The sequence below is a fragment of the Protopterus annectens genome, chromosome 4.part1, assembly GCF_019279795.1.
Source record: "Protopterus annectens isolate FY-2018-M chromosome 4.part1, PAN1.0, whole genome shotgun sequence".
Lineage (NCBI taxonomy): Eukaryota > Metazoa > Chordata > Ceratodontiformes > Protopteridae > Protopterus > Protopterus annectens.
This window is the reverse complement of record NC_056734.1, coordinates 811,965,037-811,987,741: the sequence shown is the minus strand read 5'-3', so window position 1 is coordinate 811,987,741 and position 22,705 is coordinate 811,965,037. Positions and strand designations below refer to the sequence as shown.

The 22,705-nt window shown below is 43.2% G+C and overlaps 1 protein-coding gene across 1 annotated transcript in view; it reads left to right on the top strand.

Annotated features, from left to right (window-relative positions):
* Positions 1 to 22,705, top strand: part of SAP130 (Sin3A associated protein 130) — a 547,137-nt gene that overhangs the window by 361,689 nt on the left and 162,743 nt on the right. Inside the window, exon 16 of the mRNA XM_044070859.1 lies at positions 21,883 to 22,244. Within this exon, the coding sequence (XP_043926794.1) occupies positions 21,883 to 22,244 (362 nt within the window). The remainder of the gene's footprint in view (positions 1 to 21,882; positions 22,245 to 22,705) is intronic.

The window sequence follows — 22,705 nt, the reverse complement described above, 5'->3', positions numbered from 1 at the left end:
ATGTCTGACTAGCAAATGGTGCCAAAGCCATAGTCTTAAATTCAATGCTAAGAAATGCATAATTAGTATTCGGGAAGTCAAGCATCCCGGCTAATTAACATGTTGATAATATCCCCCTAAGAGTTAACCCAATGGTCAGGGATCTGGGTATGCGCTTAGACAGTAGCCTTACCTTTGTCCACCATGTAGCCACAGTGGTGAGGAAATGCTTTTATGTTGTGCAATTTATAAGTAAGGGCATGGCATCTAGGTCCAAAGAGGTCATTATCCCCCTGAACTCCGCCCTTATCAGACCAATCATAGAGTACAGTGCTTCCTTTGGTATGTACTTGACCAGGCATATGCAGCAACTAGAGTGACCTCAGAGATTCCTTAAAAAAAAATACAAGACGTAACAAACCTCCCCTATGCAGAATGCCTTAAAGCCCTTTCCCTCTCCTCTAAATTGCTGAGGGGTGTTCTCTGCCTGGCTTACAAGGCATCCTCAAACCCCATTAGTAATCTCCTACATATTTGTAAGTCAAAGCATACCAGAAATACAAGGACTTTTAAATTTTTTCTGTGACTTAAACAGAACATGGTAAAGAGACAGGTATGTGTCCCAGATACAGACCCTCCTGTGGAGCAGGCTTCCCATCCATGTGAAGCTGAGTTCATCTGTTACCCAGTTTAAGTACAACCTAGACCAGTGGATGGGGAATAGGAAATTTACACCAGGCCTGGCACCCATGTCCCTTATGGAGACGTAGCTTATAAGTGCCTAGCCCTCAATTTCCTATTTTAGATACAAGACATCACTATTCTTTCAGGAAAGCTTGGCTAGGCTTAGAAAGGCCCCCGGGTCATTAGCTTAGTAACAATTTATGAATCTATTTGATCTGAGGAGGCGGTACTAATAAAGCTAAAAAAAAACTGGGTGTACTTATTATTTTTTATAGAAGATTTCCAATTAATGGATGGGTAATTAGTCATGGAGGATTAACATATTGGAATTAATAGGTGTGGAATTCTCTTTACTGAGCTAGTTTTCATAGTCATGAGGAGACATTGAGGAGGATCTATAGTTTGTAGAAATGTAGTAATTGGTTTTATTTAGTGCATCCACAGTGTGCAAGTGTTATGAGTAATTGTTATTAGATTTTGGTACAGGGTAATGGAAGTAAAGAAAAATATAGATATTCCCTTTCTACTGCCAAAGAGTCTGAACAAGCGATAATACTCCCTCTGTAGCACTTATCAGTACCTTAAACAAACACTAAGCAGTTTTTTGTTCAGACTCATAGAGTTGAGCATTTCTGCCATAATGTAGGCCATTAGGTTAGAATGCGCAAAAGATGGTCATTGCCACAAAAAAATAAAAAGTGCACTGTGGTTGAAGAAAGTCTTAGCCAACATATGAAAGCCTTGAGGAGAGACATAAAATCCATTCTTGACAAAGAAGACTGGCGTATTGATTATTGCCTCCCATGCTGATGCACTGAATGCTCCTGGAATAACACTGGTTTACCAGTTGTTTAAATCAGTGTCTAGTCTTAAAATTGTGACATCATTCATAAAGACGGTAAGATACTGTTCACGGTAAATGTCTTTCCTAACTTGGACACATGCATGATGAGCTTACCCATGTCTCTCTTAATTTCCTCTAGAGTGGAGAATTAAAGGTTGTTCATCCCAGCGTGGACATGTGTATTGTCATACTCCTGTTTGGAGTGAAAAAAGCAAAAGTCCAAAGATAGCCTGAGCACCCTGCCGTATATCCAGCCTGTAGTCTGTAAAGGCTGCTGGATTAAACATAAGGCCAGAAAGTATGATACTCTGTATCACATCCCTAGATCCATGGCATCCTGATAGATGAGCGATCTTGTTTAGTTAGCATCCAGTAGTTGTTACATTATTGAAATGGTTACGGGGGGGTGGGGGGGTGCAAGGTCTGCTGAGTTTCACTTGTACAAGTGGGTGGGATTCCGTTTCACCTGTTTCAAATATTCACCCAGCAAACAAGTCATCCTCTTACAATATGTCCAGTGATTGTGAGATAAATTTTTGTGCAAAGAATGATCCCTAGCTAAAGTATAAAACCCTAACATTTTCTTTTAAAAAAATACTAATAGTAAAAAAAAAAAAAAAAAAAAAAAAAACACATTTCAAGCCATTTACTTTCTATTTTGCAGAAGCTTCTACAGGTCTGTCATTTTTGTCAAACAGTATAGTCTGTTTCTTTATCCGTCTTAATCCCTTCTTCAAACCAAGGGCTTCCAGATCACATTGCTGTTTGTTAAATGTGGTCTGTAAATGCAGTGCCTTCTTTTATGGGGCTCATTAACTTGATAATATTTATATAATATAACATCTGTGCCCACTTTTATGGAGCTTATGTAAAATTTTATGTTAAAGGTAGTGCCTGTTTATACAGGGTTACTAAAAATCAACCTTTGGGGTCCCAGGTGCTGAGACAGCTTTTAGTGAACCAGATCTCTCAGCAACAGTTTTGTGGAAAAACACTCTGGTCCCCTAGAGTTTGACAACATTCTGGCTTCACCAGGTTGAGATTACCATTCAAGCCATTGATGAAGTGAAACATTTGGTGTTCCAACTTGCATTGAACCATAATTCTAAAAAACATCAAGTTTAACTTTTTCAGCTCTGTGCTGTCATCACCACTCTCTTCTCAGAACAGATCTTTGAGTGATGCCTGTAGGGGGCAGTAAAAAGGTAGTGGAGACTTGTGTGGCTGGCTGGCTGCCCTCAGCACTGAGTTTCAGCTGCCTAAACAGAGCTGCAGAGCCTCTGCCCTGATGTCACAGAAGATAGTATTGGGAAGAGTAGAGATCCTTTATCTAGAGGCTTACCTGGTGTATTCTGACTTCCTGCCAAGTAGGGGTGGTTGGGGGAGTCCAGGTGTTCCGGTGGTTCCAGAACTGGCCTCAGTCTGCTGGAGTGGCTCCTGCTTCTTCCACCTTCTCTCTCCACCTTCTAGCAGTGGTGTCCAAGTAGTAATCTAGGCTCACAAAGAGGGTGCCAGAGTCACTAAAACGGGGACACTTGGGGATTCATCAGTGTGAGCATGAGAACATCCCACTGTGGGTTGTGGAAAGCTGTACCAGTGGGATAGGAGAGATGCAATACTACCTATTCCTCTTATGCCCTGCGAGACATTGATCTCCGTTTGGTGTGGAAGTACCCAAAAGTTCTGGTCATGTCACAAATCCTGATGTCAGAGAGACAACTAACTGTGACCTTGTTTTTGCTTAGCTTGCTAAGTGGAACTTCATTGGTCTGACAGATGAGTCAACTGTTACTAGTAGACTGCTTTGTGTGGCTACAGCCGCTGCAGACCTTAAATGTGAGAGTTTTGAGCCAGAGTAGCTCTTGGGTGTCGATAAAGGCACTTCTGAGTGTATGTTTTTAGATTTCATGCTCCCTAACAGTGGGTTGTCTAAGCAGTGTCTAGAAAGCTTCGGTGTTGATTTTTTTTTTACAAGCTCATCATGTGCTGCTGTTGTACTGACTAGTACGAACAACAGAAGGTAGTACTTATGTAAAGCTGACTTAAGATGTTCATATAAGAGGGAAGTAATTTGGTTAGCTGGCTTTAAAAACATAGTGGAGGTTGGGTAGGGAAAAATCCAAAATAGTCAGAGTAGCTCCAGCTGTTACACTTTGATTAAACCTTGTGTTTTGCTTATCTCAAGTAAAAAATGATACTTGTCAGCACCTCCTACAATTCAGAGAATGTTAATCTTCTGTAGTCAAAGAATGCATTGCAAATTTTTATTTTATTTATTTGTTTTACATTTGTTGACCGGGAGAATCCGACTGGCTGTATGTCCATTTTCAGCGGAGGCCCGGCGAGAAAAGCTCCACAGTTTAATATGCAAAGTCATTTAACATATATAAAGTAATTTCACATATACAGAGAAAAAGTACAAAATTAACATTTTAGCTTACAGAGAAAAAACATATTTTTAGCTTGTAAGTTGTAGTAGAAGGACACATTAGTTGTATTTTCAGTAATATCTACGTGACCAGTAATGTCACAAATGGGAATATGCACAAATTCCCAATATTGTGTTTGAAAGAAATGGGGAGTACAAAGAGTAGAAGAGAGTTATTCAGAGCATAGTAGGACTGCTAGTAGATGAGGTTAGCATAGTAAGACTACTAGTAGAAGAAGAAAGTTACTATGAGGAGGTTGATAGTGCATTTGCTGAGATAAGGAAAGAGGTATAGGAAATATTTGCTGACTTGGCCCAACAAGGATTTTTATGTTATACTTCCATGGGACATATTAACAGGAAAATAGCAAACTTTAAGCAAACAAACAAAAAAAAAACTGCAGTAAAGCTGTTAACCAAAAGGCAAGAAAGAATGAAGTATGCAAACTGTATGCCAGGGAGTACAAAATAGTCACACAGCAGCTTTAGCTGATGGGTCTCGATTTTCACCCACCTTAGATTGAGGGAATTCACATTTACCCATACTTGGATGGATGCAGCATACAGGCTCATTCGCAGGAGGAGAGTGTGAAGACTCTAAACCTGACTACTAAATGCCTGACCCACTTGGCATTTCCATCAGTCACTTAGTCTAGTTCTTGTCCCATCTTGGAAGACATTTCTTGTGGACTGTGCTAGAAACAGAGTTGCACAAGCTGTCCTTCCCACTAGAAGATGTCTCCCTTATGCATTCCTTCATGCAAGCAGTGAGAAATCATGCTATGATATGATTCTTAAAGTGGTACAGTGACACAGCAGATAGCGTTCTCACCTCACAGCAAGAGGTTCCCTGGTTTGATTCTCTGCTGGGGTGACTTCTGTGTGGAGTCTGCATGTTTATGTTGGTTTCCTTTGCATGCTGTGGTTTCCTCCCACAATCCAAAGACATATATATGCAATAAGTGGATTGGACATACTAAATTGGCCATAGGTGTGTGTGTGTGTGTGGTGTGAAAGAACTACCGAGGCAGGGCTGGCCACCCAACTGGTGTAAACCTTGACATTAGATCATTGTCATTGTTGAAGTGACACCCCAGCTCCTTGTGCGGAAATAGAACAAAGTGATTATGGATGGATATGATTCATAAAGCAGTTGGGCACCTGTCATTGGCCATTGTTATGGGACTTTTAGCTAAGCTGCATGTGAAATAAGATCTTATTGTTATCAAATCTGAAGACTGGCCATGATACCCTGGGATTTAGCCATTCAGTGGAAAGAACACCTGCAAATGTTTTATGTTCCCCTTGATCCATATAACAGCTTGGCATTCCAGGTGTGCAAGTCCACCCCAATCTTTGTGAATGGAAGTTGGGCACCAGAATCTTCCACAGCCAAGCACTGTTGCAGGAGAAGCTGGATATGGATCTTTTCAGTTTATTCCCGAGTCAACAGCTGAACACATTCTGCTACGAGTGCCCATTCAAAGAAGCATGGACAGTGAATGCCTTTTTAGTCTAGTTAAACAGGAGGTTGCAGTAGACCTTCCCTCTCTTCCTTTCACTCCATAGTGTCCAAAAAGTAAGAAAATGAACACCCTTCTTCCTTGGCCCCCTTTTGGCCAAGACAACCCTGATTCTCCAAGCTGATGCAGTTAGAGAGGTGCAACTGCCACTTATCATTCCTACCCCTTGCATGTTAATTCAGGAAGTGGAAATCCAGGTGCACCTAAACCCAAGGGGTCTTGAACTTGTAACCTGGATGATAGGAACCTGATTCCATGCTTAGACTCCTTTTCACATCCAAAGTCTTGCAGATCCTACTGGAGGGCCATATATAACAGCCAGAAAGTATTACCTAATTAAGTGGACTAAATTTTCAGTCTTAGTGTGGTAATGGTGACATACTGACTAGAGCTGCTTCTGTCCTGGATGCCTTGCTGTGTTTTGACAGTCTTGCATTGGATCTGTTCAGACATTTGAAGTATTCCATTGAAAGAACCAAATATTTCATATAAGCAGACCTCATTTTTTTTTTTTCTTTATCCAATGGAAACCGGGTGTGACAGTCTCTAAACAAACTGTAAATGTCTGGTATGCTGTGATGACCACCTTGGCAGAAACCTTGAGCGGATTAAAACTCACAATGGTGGAGCAGCAGACACCACAGCTGCACTTTTCAAGAATGTATCAGCACAAATTATATGTGAGGCAGCTGTCTAGATTTCTCTTCCCAACTTTCTTGGACATTGTAAAAACTAGATATTTACAGTCTAGGAACAATGCCGAGTTTGCCATTACAGCCCTGGAGGCCATGTGGGTTCTTTAATTCTAGATCTGTGGCCTGGCTGTAAGTAGTGCTTTAGTATTTTTCCCAGCAGTTATAAATTTTTATTGCCACATTGATCCTCTTGAACATAACACAGTTGTGTTTGTGAATGTACAGTACTGTTCAAAAATACAAGGGTTGCTGCTACAGTATTGACTTCTCAATAATCACCTAGGACCTTTACGCTTTCTTTCCTATGGTGTTGAATGTAACAGTAGAGGGTATACTGGCATACTCCTGTTCTTTATCCTGGGTTCTCATCATTTGGGAAGGGCTGTCACACCTTAACCTGACTGGCTTAGCCCCTCCTTGCCAAACTAGACAGATGACTTTGTGGATGACTTGAATATTCAGAAAAAGTCTACACTTTCTCCTCATTCTTCATGTGAAAACATATATATATATATATAATATATATATATATATATATATATATATATATATATATATATATCCCATACCCCTTTTCCTACACTTGATTTTATTACCCTGGTAGTTTTTCTTTGTATCTTCTCAAGTAGCTTGATATTTTGTCCTGTATGAGCACCAGAACCAAACCCGTTATTCTTGCAGGGATATGTCCAGGAATTTTTGGTAAGGTTATGTATAACCTTTTTGTTACTGGAGTTTGTTGGCCACAGTCTTCTCGTTTTGGATGTGGTGGTTGAGTTATGCGGTTAATAGCACACCAAGGTCTTATGTCATGATTTGTCTTTTAGTGTCACTACGTCTGGTTAGTATTTCAAAGATTCAAAGAAGCTTTGTCATTTAGGAAACAAGTGCTACCTAAATGAAATTTTGTATGTCAGCTCTTTTACAGGAGAAAGCAAACACACAAAGACAGACACTTTGAGATTATTACAGCTTAGGTGACAAATTTTGCATTTCCTTGCACTAAACTTCAGAGTCCAGTTCTCAACCAACTCTGCCAGTCTTTGCCAAGTCCCTTTGAAGGCTTTCTTCCCCATCTCCCAATGTCTGCTGTTGTAAGCAAATGGGAGCATCTTTGTTTCAGTGGTATCCTTAGCCTTTGATAAGTAACAGTTTCTGTACTAAAGATCTTTCTCTTCCCCCAACCTGTTTGTGTACCATCTAATTAGGACTTCTTTGCTGACTGAGGTCATTGAGCCAGTAATCCATGGCTGTGCATGGGTATGTCAGGATTTACCCACGGTTGGTGTGGTTTGATCATAAGGGTGAAACCCGAGTGATTAAATAAAGCCAACTGTGGGTAAATCCTGATATACCCATGCACAGTTGTGGATTATTGCTATTATACGATTACAATTTTAAGAAAGAAATTGTTTGCCTTTCTTAAGCAGTGTATTTGCATAAGGACATTTCATTGTTTCTCCTCATTCTCTTCCCTAAACTAATGTACTGTGCACTTGTATGGGAGTACATCAGTGTAGTGCAGTAGAAGCAACAGGGAAAACGATCCCTGTTGCTGTTTGTTTTCTTAAGTTTAAAAAAAGTTTTTACAAGGGACAGTGAAAAAAATGTAAGGGAAATCATGAAGGTTTCTGTTTTGTTTTACAGAATGTATCCGATTTTTCTTGTATTTTGCACTGTCCCTCGGCATATACCAAGAGAAAGTCTGGCTGCTCAGTGGTTCTTCAGGAGTCGGACCTTTTTATATTGGCATGTGCTCAATTTACAACAGGCATGCTGGTTGGGCTGTCCAGTCAACGTGCTCATTTTCTAATAGCAGTGCACCTGTATTGTATAATTGATAATGTTAGTGTGCAGTTGAATGAGATCTTCTAGAGTATAAGATTTTTGGAAATGTTTCATTCAGTAGCTATATTGATCTAATAAAGATGTCAATATTCATTGTTGTTTATTGTCTGAAGTATTTATTCATATGTTGCATGTCAGTTTATTTTTAAAAAGTTACTTTAGAAGTATTTCTGGACTGTTTTGTATGATTTTTATAGCTTCTTTTGCTTGGTTGCATGGAAAAGCTTATACATCCTCTTTCCAGTGATAAATAAATAAAATGTAAAATAAATGGCCTGCTACACTACTACTTGAAATATTCCATTTAGTTTTAGGAAATATCCTTTTCAGCCAGTAGTTTTTCCCTCCTGTTGAGGTCAGCCTCTCCCTATTGTTTTCACTTTGTGGTTGTGGCATCATTGGAATAATCAGAGACAGTCAGAGAAATGGGGAAGTGGAGAACGACCCTTCACTTAGTATTTGGATGAACCAATATGTGATGCCTGGTCATGTCAGTAGAAGTTGTCCCTTAATTAAAATGAGCTTTAAATGTATCCATTGCATCATCACCTAGGGACATGGATCATCTACTTGTATTAATTGTTGACACAGTCAAATGTATTGTCTTATGGTATGCATTGTATTTCTTTTCATAAGTATATTCTCCCCTGGCACCCTAATCCTTTAAAGTTTTTTGTGCATCTTTTCTGTTTCCCTGTATTTACATTTGCACTGCATTTGTATTGTTGCCACAGTCTCTTTTCTTCCTTTAGGTGCAGACCTTCTTTGGTGGTAACCTCCGATGTTAAGTTGTCTATCTCGCCTTCGTTCTTGTTGGTTGGGATCGAAGCCGATCCTTGGCTCCGACTAGGCCATATTCTATAGCTTGAGAGCTGTTTACTGGCTTGAGGCTACCCCTTATCCCATGATGCCTACCGCTAGCTACCCAGATCTTGTTTGCCGCTTCAGCTGCGAGGTGTCGTTTTTCTGGCTCAGGATTGTATTAAGTTTCTTATAGGACTTTTTTTTACTAGAAATAGTCTTTTTCCTAGGGGTTATTGTTAACTTTTAGTCATATTTGTTGTGTTAGCTAAGTGTGTATTTGTAGCTTCCTTTCCTCCCCTTTAGAACTAGTTTAATTTAGAGAGTTCTCCCCCTCCCCCCTCCTTATCCTTTTCTTGTCAGGTTAGCCGTTTAGGTTAGAGGCTTTCCTTCTACCTTCTTTATAGGCTAGCCGTTTGAGTTAGAGGCTTCCTATTAAAAAAAAAAAAAAAAAAAAAAACTTTAGCTTTAGTCTGTAGTATACTGTGTTTTTCTGTAGACTGCATTTTGATTTGTTAGCTATTGTTGTATTTTTTGTTACAGGATGTCAAAAGATTCCAAGGTGTCTGGGTTCAAGAAGTGTGACTCATGCTGTCAGAAAATGTCTCTGACAGATGGGCACACTTCTTGCGTCTATTGTTTAGGCGCTGTGCACCTGCAGAACTCTTGTTCTATCTGCCATGCATTTAGTCCAAGAGTCCTGCAGGAGCATAAGAATAAGCTTATTCTTAGGGGTCTTTTAAAGCCCCAGGATTCACCGGCCAAGACTCAGCCTGTGAAATCCCCTAAATCTACCAAATCGTCGGCTCCAAGTTTGGAGCCGTCTTTGGTTCAGACTCTACCTGCTACTTCGATTCTGGCTGGAACCAATAAGACTATCTCCCCGTCGGCTCCATCAGAAACTTCGGAGACGTCGCGGAGCCACAAGAGGCTGTGAGGTCCCCTTCTGTGGAATTGATACATTCGGCTCCTCGGTCTCCCCTGCTTCAGAGCGAGCACAGTCACAGATCTTCTCACTCCTCTCGATCCTCTAGGCTCTCGGATCACGACGTGGAGTGAGTGGTCAGTAGGTTGCTAAAGTCGTAGGCACTTGCCAAGATGTTGTCCAGCCCTCCTCAACAGGTGTCGGCTCCGTCCACTTCTATCGATGTTCCTCCTCCGACTCCATTGAGTTCGGAGCCGGAGTTCGTTGGGGTTCAAGTAGTGGAACCATTGGTTCCGATAACTCTATCTCCTTCGGTTCCGTTATCTGCTTCGATTCCCTCGATGGTGCCGTCCGTCGCGGGATCTGGGTGCCGGGGCTCCCTCGTTGGCTCCAAGGGGGCGAGTGGCATCGGACCCTTGTCCGACCCCGTTCTCCCTCTCGGGGCTTAAGCGCAGGTGAGCTCTGCTCCTACATCGGCCTCGGAGCAGTCTCCCTCGGTGCGGAGAAGGAGTCCGATTTCCTCGGAACCGGAGCCTTCTCTGCATTGTGGCAGCGACGCCTTCGATGTCATGAGGAGTGTGCTGGCCACTGAGTCAGCTTCACTATCAGCCCCATCGGCTCCGTCCCCTGTAGTGCTTGTGCCAACCTTTGCTCCTCCTCCAGACCCCAAGCGTGGGGAGCCGGTGCTCCAGGGCAGCCCATTGGGTGTTTCCTGTTCTTCCGAGGCCTCCCCTGATCATTCAGATGAGCCCCCTCATAAGAAGAAGTGCAAGAGGAAGCACATTGACTCCCATGATTCTGTCACTTCTGATACAGACTTAGATGACTCTGAAGGGTCCCCGAGATCCCCCTCTGAAGATGTTTCCTTTTTGGACATCCTAGAAATGCTTAAGCAGAGGGGGAAATGGAATCCCCTAGCCCCTACCAAGGATGAGTCTGTATTCCTGGATGCGTTTGGTTCCCCACCTTCCACCTCCTGGGTTTCTCCGCCTTTCGATCCACTTATGTCAGTGGTGGCTCGAAAGGCTTGGTCAGCCCCGGATACAGTGGAACCAACTCCGAGGAGACCTGGCAAGTTTGTCACAGCACCCCATGATGAGCAGTTCCTTACTAAAGGTGTTCCTGTTGATGCCATGTTGGTACCAGCAGCCACCAAAAAAAGAGTTAGCGGAAACTTCTTCGCCTGTCCATCCTCCTAACAAAGAGTCTAGGACCATGGACAGATACGGGAAACGAATGTTTGCTTCAGCGACCTTTTCTATGAGGTCACTGAACTACTTATGCCATTTTACCCGGCTTCAGAGGGATCTCCGTAAAGAGCTCGGAGATACCCTTCAAGACCCATCAGCTGAGGGGGGCTCAAGCTAAAGTGGCTTACCAGCTGATGACCCTTAATTCTGTAGTCAACTCCTCCATGAGGCTCATTTCCTATGCAGCCGATGGTGCAAGTAGAGCCACAGGTACGGGCGTGGCCCTTAGGAGACATGCATGGATGCGGCTGTGTAATTTTGCGGAACCCTTTAGGGCGTCTTTCACCAACACCCCCTTTGATGGTTCCTTTCTTTTTGGACCATAGGTGAAAGACACTTTGACTAGGTGTGAGCAAGAAGGCAAGACTCTCTCTGCCGTGGGAGTCCATTTTTCCACTCCTTCCAGACCATACCCCAAGGGTCAGAAGAGTGGTAAAATGTTGTTCCAAAAATCCCAGGGAGCCTCGCCTGACACACGTAGCGATTTTTTTTCTCCAGGGGCAGAGGGGGAAACAACAACAGATGCCGCTCTCGTGGCAGAGAGGGTCCGCAGAACTAGGGCAACAGAGAATCCTTCTCTGAGAAGCCCTTTCAGCATCCCTGAAGGGTTGCCTGGATGATCGCCTCTGGAGGCAGTCAGGGGAAGACTTTCACTGTATCCAAAAGCCTGGCAAAATTTAATACAGGACAAATGGGTACGGTCAGTTATATTCAGAGGTTACAAAATTCCCTTCTCTCAACCCCCCTTACCGTCAAGCAAATCCTTCCAGATGTTCCACCCAGTCTGAGGGACCCAAGCAGTCATAGAAGTTTCAAAACTGCTAGGAAAAAAGTGTCATCCAGGAAGTCCTGGCAGACCAACCTGGATCCGGAACTTACTCAAGGTTCTTTTTGGTACCAAAAAAGACAGGGGACTGGAGACCGATTCTGGATCTCAGCAGACTAAACAAGTCTGTTCAAAGAACAAAGTTTCGGATGGTCACGCTACAGTCCATTCTACCCTTTCTGGGTCAGGATAATTGGATGTGCTCCATAGATCTTCAGGATGCGTACTATCACATCAAAATGGACAGGCGCTCCAGGAGATTCCTTCGCTTCCGGCTGGGAGCCAGTCATTACCAGTTCAGAGCTCTCGCCCTTTGGTCTCACCACAGCCCCCAGGGTGTTCACCAAATGTATGGCAGTGGTCACAGCTCACCTGAGATGTCGAGGATTCCAGGTGTTTCCATATCTAGACGACTGGCTCCTCACTGCTACTACCAGGCATCAACTTCTGCAAGCCAGGGACTACACAATCACAATCTGCTCCCAGCTAGGCATTACAATAAACTTCAAAAAATCTGCCTTGTTGCCCTGTCAATCTATCACCTATATAGGAGCAGACTTAGACACAAGGAACATGTCCGCAAGGCTACCGCCAGACAAGGTATCTACAATTCGCCAGCAAGTACAAATTCTAATGCAGAGCAAAAAGATCCAAGTCAGGTTCATCCTTCAAACTCTGGTTTCCATAGCAGCGGCAATTCTTCTAATCCCACTGGTGCGCTTTCACATGAGAATCCTTCAGTGGCTTCTGTTCACACAGTGGTCTTTCCAACAGCTGCCCATGTCTCACAGAATCATGCAAAAGGCACCTTTCCTGGTGGATGGTCTCCCCACTAGTGACTCAGGGCAGACCCTTCATTCAGCCCCCTCCTGTTGCCACAGTGACCACAGACACCTCCCTGATAGGGTGGGGGGGGGCATTATCAGGGCAGGACAGTCCAAGGCACTTGGCAGCCTCATGAGTACCATCTGCATATAAACATCCTAGAAATGAGAGCCGTGCTCCTAGCATTTCAAGCTCTTCAGGACTCTCTCCCTTCTGGGACCATTGCAATTCAAACGGACAACATGTCAGTGGTGTGGTACATCAATAAGCAGGGCGGAACCAGGTCCTACCCTGTATGTCGAGAAGCACTCAGACTCTGGCAGTGGGCAATTTCCTCCCAACGATTTCTGATTGCGACGCACATCCCTGGGAGGTTCAACGTCATAGCGGACAGGCTCAGCAGAGCTATTCTCATGCCTCACGAGTGGTCTCTGAATTCAGGTAGTTGTGGATCTGATTTTCCACAAATGGGGACAGCCTTGCTGCGATCTTTTTGCCACCCCCTTCAACAGCAAATGCAGCAACTATTTCTCCCTTCTTCTGCTTCAGGTCACTCTCCCAGCGACGCTCTAGTCCACGATTGGCCTCCGGAACTTCTTTATGCCTTCCCACCGAAACTCATACAGAAAGCAATATCGTTGGGTTGCAAAATGATCCTCATTGCCCCCTACTGGCCTTGACAGATATGGTTTCCGTTCCTGCACCATTACCTTCTCGATCAGCCGTGGACTCTGGATCCGAGTCCAGACCTACTGATTCATCAATCAGGCGGGCTGCATCAATCCCTCCAAACACTCCAGCTCACAGCTTGGTTGCTTCACTTCCAACCTTAGCCAGGCTTCCCAGCATTTTCCCCGGCCGTGCGTGTGGTTGTATCCTCTCACAAGTCCACAACTAGAAAAACTTATGCTAGCAAATGGAAACGTTTTTTTTTGTTGGGCAGAGGCTAGGAACGTAGATCCCTTTTCAGCCCCAGTCCACGAAATTTTGGAGTTCCTAGCACACCTTTTTCATTCTGGGTCCGCTTCTGCTACAATCAGGGTTCAATTGGCGGCCATTTCTAACTTTAATGTTGGATTGTCTAATTCAAACATTATGTCTCATAAGTTCTGTAAAGCCTTTTTAAGAGGGACTACTCTCCTTAGACCTCCAGTGAGAGATCCCCCTCCTCCTTGGGACCTTAATTTGGTACTAACCTCCTTAATTATGCCCCCCTTTGAACCTGCAGCGTCCTGCTCCATTAAGTTTCTATCTTGGAAAACACTATTTCTGGTAGCTATTACTTCAGCCAGATGCATCTCTGAACTTCAGGCACTATGTGTTCGTCCTCCATACTTGGTTTTTCATAAGGACAGGGTTGCTCTGAGGACTAATCCCTTGTTCCTTCCGAAAGTCTGCTCAGAAAATAATTTAAACCAATCTATAGACCTTCCTGTGTTTTTCCCTAACCACACCAACAAGGCAGAATACAAATTACACCAATTGGACATTCATAGACAATTGCGTTTTTACTTGCATAGGACTAAGGATATAAGGAAGTCAGACCAACTATTCCTTTCCTATGCTCTAGGCAAACAAGGTCTCCCAGTTTTCAAAGTGACCTTATCCTGGTGGTTGTCTCACATTGTTTCTCAATTGATAAATGAAAGTAATAGAGTTGCCTATCAAACCGAAAGGTCATTCTACTAGGGCTTTGGCTACCTCTGTAGCCTTTCAATTTAGGTTGCCCATGGCTTCTATCTGTGCAGCTGCAACGTGGGCAAATACTCATATCTTTATTTGTCATTGCAAGCTAGATATGGTCTCCAGGAGCAGAGCTGACTTTGGTTCCACTGTTCTGAAGAGTCTGTTCCAATGAGCCACCCAGGATTGTTCATAGGTTCATACTAGGCTATCTGCCCGAGGGCATTTACAAGCCTAGCCCATAGTTTTGTGGCTTACGCCACCCCTTTAGTATGGGGAACTATACCCATTATTTTGCTGTGCCTCTGTCGAGCAGTGACACTGAGGTAATCCCTGGGGTATATCTGCGATCTCCCATCCATTGGTCAAGATTTCTCTTGAACAAGGCCAGCGAGGTGCTCTGCCTCACATATACCGGGATTTTGTTCCACAGCATAGGGAGTCTTTGGGTGATGAATCTATCCCTCCAGCACATCCTATTAATAGCCGTGTCGAGGTTTAAGTCTCGCGCCCTTGTGGCTCTGACAGACCTAGATTGTTTGAGGTGAAGCATATTGATCAAATCTGGGTTTGACATGGCCTTGTATGTCAGGCAAAGGTCACCTCTGAGCAAGCGGTGCGACTGAATAGAGCTGGAGTTCTTTCAGTCGGGCAGCATAGGACAGATTTTGAGACCCTTTATCCTTTTGGTGAGGAACTTTTGTGGCCTCTCCAGCTGCTGCAAGTGTTGGGTCAGATACATTCCGAATGGGGCATTGTACTCAATCATTGGTCTGATGAGTGATGAGTATAGGGAGACTATGACCTCCCTTGATCTAGATGAGAATCCCTTCATGATAAGGTGGGCAATGTAGAAGGCCTTCCTAACTACTTTAGCTACATGGGTGTCGAATGACAGACTACTATCAACCTGGGTCCCCAGGTCCCTGATAACTTCTTCTGTGCTCAGTGGATTGCCACCTATATGGTAGCTAGGGGTAACCTTGTTTTTCCCGAAGGGTATGACTATGCATTTTTTGGCATTTAACTTTAGGCCATGGCTCTGGCACCAGTTATCCGTTTCTGTGAGACCCTTTTGAAGGATATCTGTGTCAGATGTGTTTTCGACTATGGCACCCAGTTTGCAGTCATCTGCAAACTGTGTCAGCCATAACCCTCCTGTGTTTGCTTGTACTTCGGAAAAGTAGATGCCAAACAAGAGTGGGCCCAGGACTGAGCCCTGTGGGACACCACTTGTGACAGGCTTTGAGTCTGACATGGCGCCAGCAACTCTGACCCTGTGGGTTCTGTCACTCAGCCAGTTTGCAACCCATCTTGTGATGTATGGGTTAACATTTAAGCTGATGAGTTTTTCAATGATACCCGAGTGGGGTATTGTATCAAAGGCCTTCGCCAGATCGAGGTAGGCTGTATGGACTGCCTTTCCCTCATCAATGGCTTTGGTGACTGTTTCAAAAAAGTCAACCAAGTTTAAAAGGCATGATCTGCCTTTGACAAAGCCAAACTGGGTTGGATCCAAAGTCTGCAAATTCCCTATGTCTTTATTTATGAGATCCATTATGATCCTCTCCATGGCTTTGCAGATAAGGCTTGTCAAGCTAATGGGCCGGTAATTTCCAGGGTCGGTGGAGGCACCGCCTTTGTGAAGTGGGACCACAGTTGCAGTGCGCCACTCCCTGGGTACATATCCAGAGGTAAGACTATGATTAAACAGCTGTCCTAGCTGTGGGTTTAATTCCTCGTTGAGTTCGTGGAGCACACAGCCGGGGACACCATCAGGTCCCATGGATGCTGTGTTTTTTGCTTTGGAGAGAGCAGTTCTCACTTGGGCGTTAGAGATGTTTGGTGCTAGGGACGCTGTCCCAACCAGCAAGAAACGAAGGTGAGACAGACAACATAAAGAAGTTATGTACCTACCATAACGTTCCATGTTAGTTGTCTTCATCTCGCCTTCCTTCTTGCGTCCCACCCTCCGTTCCCCTGTCCTATTGGATCGAGAGTAGTTTTGGTTTCACTGGCTGAGTGTTCTCTGATTTGTTTCCTCTACTGACTTAGAGAGTATGACAGGTATGCTTAACTTGTTTCTTGGACAGGTTGATTCTCTGGCTATGTCTGGGGTTAGCTATTTCAAACGACATCTTGGTAGCTAGCGCTAGGCATCATGGGATAAGGGGTAGCCTCGAGCCAGTAAACAGTTCTCAAGCTATAGAAGATGGCCGAGTCGGAGCCGAGGATCGGCTCCGATCCCAACCAGCAAGAAGGAAGGCAAGATGAAGACAACTAACATGGAACGTTGTGGTAGGTACAGAACTTTTTTATCACTAATGGCAATAGTGACACCACTGTAAATAAGGAATAAGACAGCAAATTGACTACACAGCAGTAACTGGTTTAATAAACCATCTTGAGTCAGATGTTTTAAAAGCCATGCAGCAGGTCCATCTGTGCATGATCAAGTCTGGTTACTGGGTGCCTAGTTGGTGGTGGATGTCATCAGTGATATTGGATTTGTGTTTAATGAAGTTTTTTTTTTTTTTTTTTTTTTTGTGGGGTGGAGCGGTGGAGCAATAATGTGTACCAGAATTTTACTTGACTTTGATTACGATGGTATTTTTCTGTTTAGCTTCTCATGCTTTGTCATATTACGAGTTGTGTTGCATAAATGGGCATTTTGAGCACAGAACTGTAGTTATCCATGTGCATGGACTTGTCTTTGACCACTACTAATGACAGTGTCACTGGAGTGGTTATAGTAAGCAGCAAATAGCATAAAATCATAACTGAAGACCAGATTTAAAAGTGAAAGCAGTGAAACTACCCTCACTGTGTAGAAGTTTGGGCTTCTGTCTGCCTTGTCACTGACCTGATTTTAGTGACACTTTCATGGCAAAGGATATGCTGGACAGAAAGATCAGGTATCCCAATAATTACTTTACCCTTCACTGTAGAAGTAGACTGACTGATGCCTGACTTAGACTAGAGGTGGAATACCCCAAGTGACTCTCCTCTATTCAATTTATGTGAGGTAAAGGAAACTGGCACATTGTAACTGTATGCATGTACTACCCATAGCATCAATGTATGGACACCACACCACCATATTGCTCTGACAGAAAACTTTTGCAGTATTTATCAGCTGAGTATAGCTGCTATACCCATTTGGCAGCTGTTATACCATTTGCTGGATACTATTGATTATGGCATAGTAATTTGTACTTTTGATATGAATGGATGAGGTGTTTTTGAAGCAAAAAAGGTAAAGGATTAATTGGTTAAAATGATGAGCAGTATTGGAGTTTCTAGCATGTCCAAAGATGGTACCAGTTGGCTGCCCTTGGACAAAAATCTGCATTCTTGAATTTGTTTTCATTGCCAGCCTACTATGACTCTCTTGCTTGGATATTTTGATTCTTGGTAATCCCTTGATGGCATCTATTTCTTGATGCATTTTTTCTTTGGAGGATGGTGTAGTGGATTGAAGTTCTTGTGCCTCTGCTGAGTTCCAGGAGATTGTGTCTGTGGTATTTGAGGTCTGCATGGTTCAGTACTGCATCTGTTCTCTTTTTGGGAACAGTGTTGCCTTGGTATCTGTTGGGCAAGTTGCTCATTGTGAGAGGTGTGGTCCTTGTATTTTTTTTCCTTGGCTTTTTGGGCAGTGTACCTGTGAGATTTGTTTTTGGGAAGCCACGGTCTGCAGTACATGGAACGTCACATACACAAGGGCATGCTCGATGTAGTTTGGCACTTGGCAGTTGGTATTCTTATTGACAGAATGTGCTAGGAAGCAGCCCTGTCATTTCCATTTGTTTGGCCATTTGGATTGCCCGGTAGTCTTTTTGGATTTACCCATTCCCTTCACTGTATGGCTTTTTGGCTCAATACAGGTGGCTTGCCTTTCAAGTATAGTTTTTGTTGACACTGCAGATGCATGGGTTATATCCTTTCACCTTTTGGCTGTTTTGACTACATTAAACTGTTTCATTTTGGTGAAAACAAGGAGAGATGCTCAAGATGTCCTTCTATTCATATGTTGCAGTATTCCTAACAGGAAGGAGTCTCCCGCCAGCTGACTCGAACATCCGGCCAACGTACAAAAGCCCAAAGCTACTATGAGGTACATGCGATGTTGCACATAGATCTAATCCAAAGTCAGTCATAGAGTGACATCTGGCATAACGCAGATGTCAGCATGTACCAAACCTCAGAACTTTTTTCCTGCCAGTCAGAGCGTCTTTTCCGGTTGTTTGTTCGTCATTGAAGTTCTGGATTCTGATCCAGATAATTGCCCCATTTTTTTTTTGTGTGTGCTACTGTTGTGGTTGAGGTTGCATGTCCGCTAAGAAGGGCAAGTGTCAGTGTGTAAGGCAAATTCCACATAAAGATTCACATGATCTTTCTTTTTTTGCCTAGGCCCTAATCACAATCTTACAGCCAGTGCGATTTGCAAGGCCTTTGTCCCAAAGACCCCCTGCATAGTCATCTAGCCTCCCTAAATCTGTATTTAAAGAACCAGTGCCTTAAGCACTTGGCACACCATGCTATGGAAAGTATGTCGTGCTCTTTAGGCAAGCTAGTTATTAAGAAGGCCAAGGCCAAGACATCTAGGCCTGAGTTATCTGCTGCTCCTCCAATTCCAGACATCTCTCTTGAGGCTGATGTTGGCCTGGAGACCATTTTGTTGTCAGGTGATTCTTCAGCGGGTACTGCTGTGGAGGCCGTGAAGGATCCTACTAGCACATCCTTGGGAGATATGCAGACATCCATCGTGGACGAAGGGGAAGAACTCAGGCTCATTGTTTCTGAAGGCCCATGTAGCACTTCTCAAATCATTGTTCGCGAAGATGTCCCAACCAATATTAGAGTTCAAGCCATCTGGTCGCTCATCCTTCCACCGCATGGATGCCCCACACAAGAAGCAGAAAACTAAGCATTCTTCTCCTGTTTCTCAAGAACAGTCTGTGGATGGGCAAGCCTTTTCACAAGGGTCGTCAATGCCTTTATGACCCTGAGACAATCTACTGGTGTCTCTCTCCCTTCTCCCTCTTTTTCTCCAGTTTCTCCACAGAAGAGGATTAGAGTAGAGGATTCATCTGATGAAGATGATTCCTCTGGGGATGAATCGTTGGCATGCCCTGCCCACATTTCATCTCCCTTAGGATATGCTTCCCCTGAAGAGGAATCAAATGGCACATACTCTCCAGGGGAGGATATTACCTTTGGGAAACCTGTAGCTAAAATAAGGGAATTCTTTAAATGAGATTGCTCTCAGGTGTCAGAAATTCAAAAAAGATATGATGACCTTCTACAGGTGGACTCCCCATCTCCGTCTGCTGTTCCTCTTGTGCTGCCGGCCTTTTTGAATGCATTTTCTGCGGCCTCTAAGTGTACTGGATCATTCAGTTCTGAAGCTTGGTAAGTGCTGACATCCGCTTTATACCCAGCGTTGGACTAGTTCTATGTGCGACATCACACGTACCTCACAGTAGCTTTAGGCTTTTGTATACTGGCCAGACGTTCAAGTCAGCCGGCGGCGGACTCCCACATGTTATGAATACTGCAAAATATAGAAGAGAAGGACATCTATGATTATGGTAAGATTTTAGACAATTATTCTTTATTAGACTGATGCACGTTGTTATACATGTGAATTAGTTTATTTGTTGCTTATTTTATTATTAGTATAATTCAGCCATCTCATTTATTTTTATCAGGGTTTGCTAATTACTTTCATGGCACTTTACTGCTGTTTTTATTTATATTGATTTTCATTTGTACAGTTTTGTAATAGTGCTTAGGAAATAAACAATAAGATAAACTTCTAAGGTGAGAAGTTATGCTAAAATGTAATGATATTTCAAAAATGTTCCAATGCCGAATTCACGATCAGAGCTCAGATAATGTTGATTGCTGCACTAATTAGCTGTTGTACTTAACAAATTACACAGTGTAAGCCCCTAATGGCAGGAAGACTTACCTGATACTGGAATGCAACAGGAAATTTCTGCGAATCGGAGAAAGATGATTCTCACTTACACAACATGCATAAGTTTTATATTTGTTTTTAAGTTGCATGGACAAACTGACTTATTTGGTGAGAGATCTCATTTAAACCACATTTACAACACCTGCATAAGTAATGCATTTGTTCTTAGACACATGATGGAGGTCTCTGGTTTATTCAGTGGCAGACTCATCAGGAAGTCATTCTGAAGAAAAATTGGATGGGTTTAGTAATCACTGAAGGACTAATAGAAAAGAGTGCACATAATGCAAACCTTTGGTTGTGCACTGGGATAGTTTGGACCAATGGCACAATATATGAAATTCATAGAACTGGAAGCTGACTTCATTAATCAGAGGCATGACCATAGCAGAAGAACTGAACATCTTTTGAATTTGTTTTCCTCCCTTTGAGAGAGAAATAGGATGAATGACTAATGGTGACTCTTTGGCCTCTGCCAGAATTCAGTCTAGTAGTATGTGGCACCAGAAAATGTGTTAGTGGGGGTGACAGTAACGTTTTGGGTACTGCATTTATGCATGTCTCTGCTGAGCTGTAATGGGCCAAACCCAGGTACCCTTACAGGGAATGGACTGAAGACTATTTACTGTTCTCCCTTGTCTCTGCTGTGAGGTAATGGTGGACAACTAGTCATTTGGTGCATGCCTGTGTCTGGTGAAGATCCCTTGTCTCTTGGAGCAAGTCTCTACTTGTTGAAAATTCCTGGTCACTTGGAGCAGGTCTGCAGTTGGCGAGGACTTACTTTAATTTAACAAAAAAGTAAATGTCTTTGTGATGGACTGAGAGAAACAGACTGTCATTAACTGAGTAAAGAAAAATAGTGGTATAAAGTAATGCATTTAATTACAAGAATTGTTTAAAAGCCAGTACAGCGATCCTGAGCCATTACCAGAAGAAAGTACTATATCTTTAAACTGGAGGTGGACTTGGTGGTACAGTGTGCTGTTTAGTGCCATTAGCTTCATAATGCAGTAAGTACTGGTGTTATGTTGAGAAACTTAGCAGTCAACTCCAAAGAGTTGTAGGTGCTACAATTATTTTGAGGTAGTTTGCAGCCTACCTTACAGCGCATTGAGTAGTCCTATTATGATGAGTTGTCAGCAGCCTACTCCACAACACAAGCGCTGCTGTTTATCTTTAGGCCAGCCATCTAAACTGTACTATAGTAAAAATGAGCATTGTCTTCAGAATAACCAGTTTCTTTATAACATGCCAAGTACTGCTCGAATTATGTTCAGATAGCAGCATATTGCCCAGTGCATCACATGCTAGTGTTATGAAATTAGCGGCCTAAACTGCAGTGTGGCATTAACTAGAGTTCAGCACCTTTCTGTGCAGCATGGTAGGTACCAGCATTCTCTTGAGATGGTTAGCAGCATACTTCCTAGTGTGATAAATGTTGACGCTATGCTGAGATTCTGGCAAATACCTCAATTGTAAGCCATGGTAATTTCTGTCATTGTTAATGAACAGCAACAAATCATTCTCAGCATAAAACTTTATCTTGCATCAGGATGTTGTAATAGTGTGTTTTTGTTTTCATTTATAGGGTGAAGCCAAAACCTGAGATCCATGTTTCAATAGCGGCTCCAGTTAGCATGTGTGTAGAGGGAATTACCAGTCAGACCATTGAACAGCCTACTGTTGCAGTTACACCAACTACCCAGCAGCCCCCACAAGTCATCCCCGCTGTTGTCGCTGCCGCCAGTCCTCAGCCATGCGTGACACCAACAGTCATCCCAGCATCTGTGCCAACAACTCCACCTACCCCCTGTACTGTAGCCAGTACAATCGCACCACTCATACAGGCTATGGTCAGCAGTGCCCCACCAAATACGCTGCCTACCACAGGCCTGGAAGTTAAAGTGAAAGAAGAAGTAGAACCTATGGAGATAACACAACCTGTGACAGGTACATAACTAGTGGTGCTACATTGTCATTGTCATTATCTAACTTGGATTCTCTGTTTTGAAAATGAAAAGGGAGATGTGTCTAAAAAATTAAGTTCATTTTCTGAAGAGAAAAAAGGTTTGATGTGCAAAATGTGATGTATTATGGATTGTTACTTTGTTAGTTTATAATTTGTGCGATTAAGGCTTGAGATGATAAAGGATTACTTCCTACTTTGTCTCAGCTGTTGCCTGGGTTGCGAAGAACAGCATAAACTCGCTGTTAAAACAACTGTTGACTGTTAAGCATATTACAGCAAGACCTTCCAACACTGCTGTCGGCTGTCTTCCCACTTTTAATTTTGGAGCTACATGTTAAGTAGGGCATAAGTAAGAGTCACTTTAAACTGTAAATGTTGCAGGTAATGTGTGTAGTATTGGTTTCACTTTTAGAATGTTTGAAGTCGGTCCAACCAGTTTAGA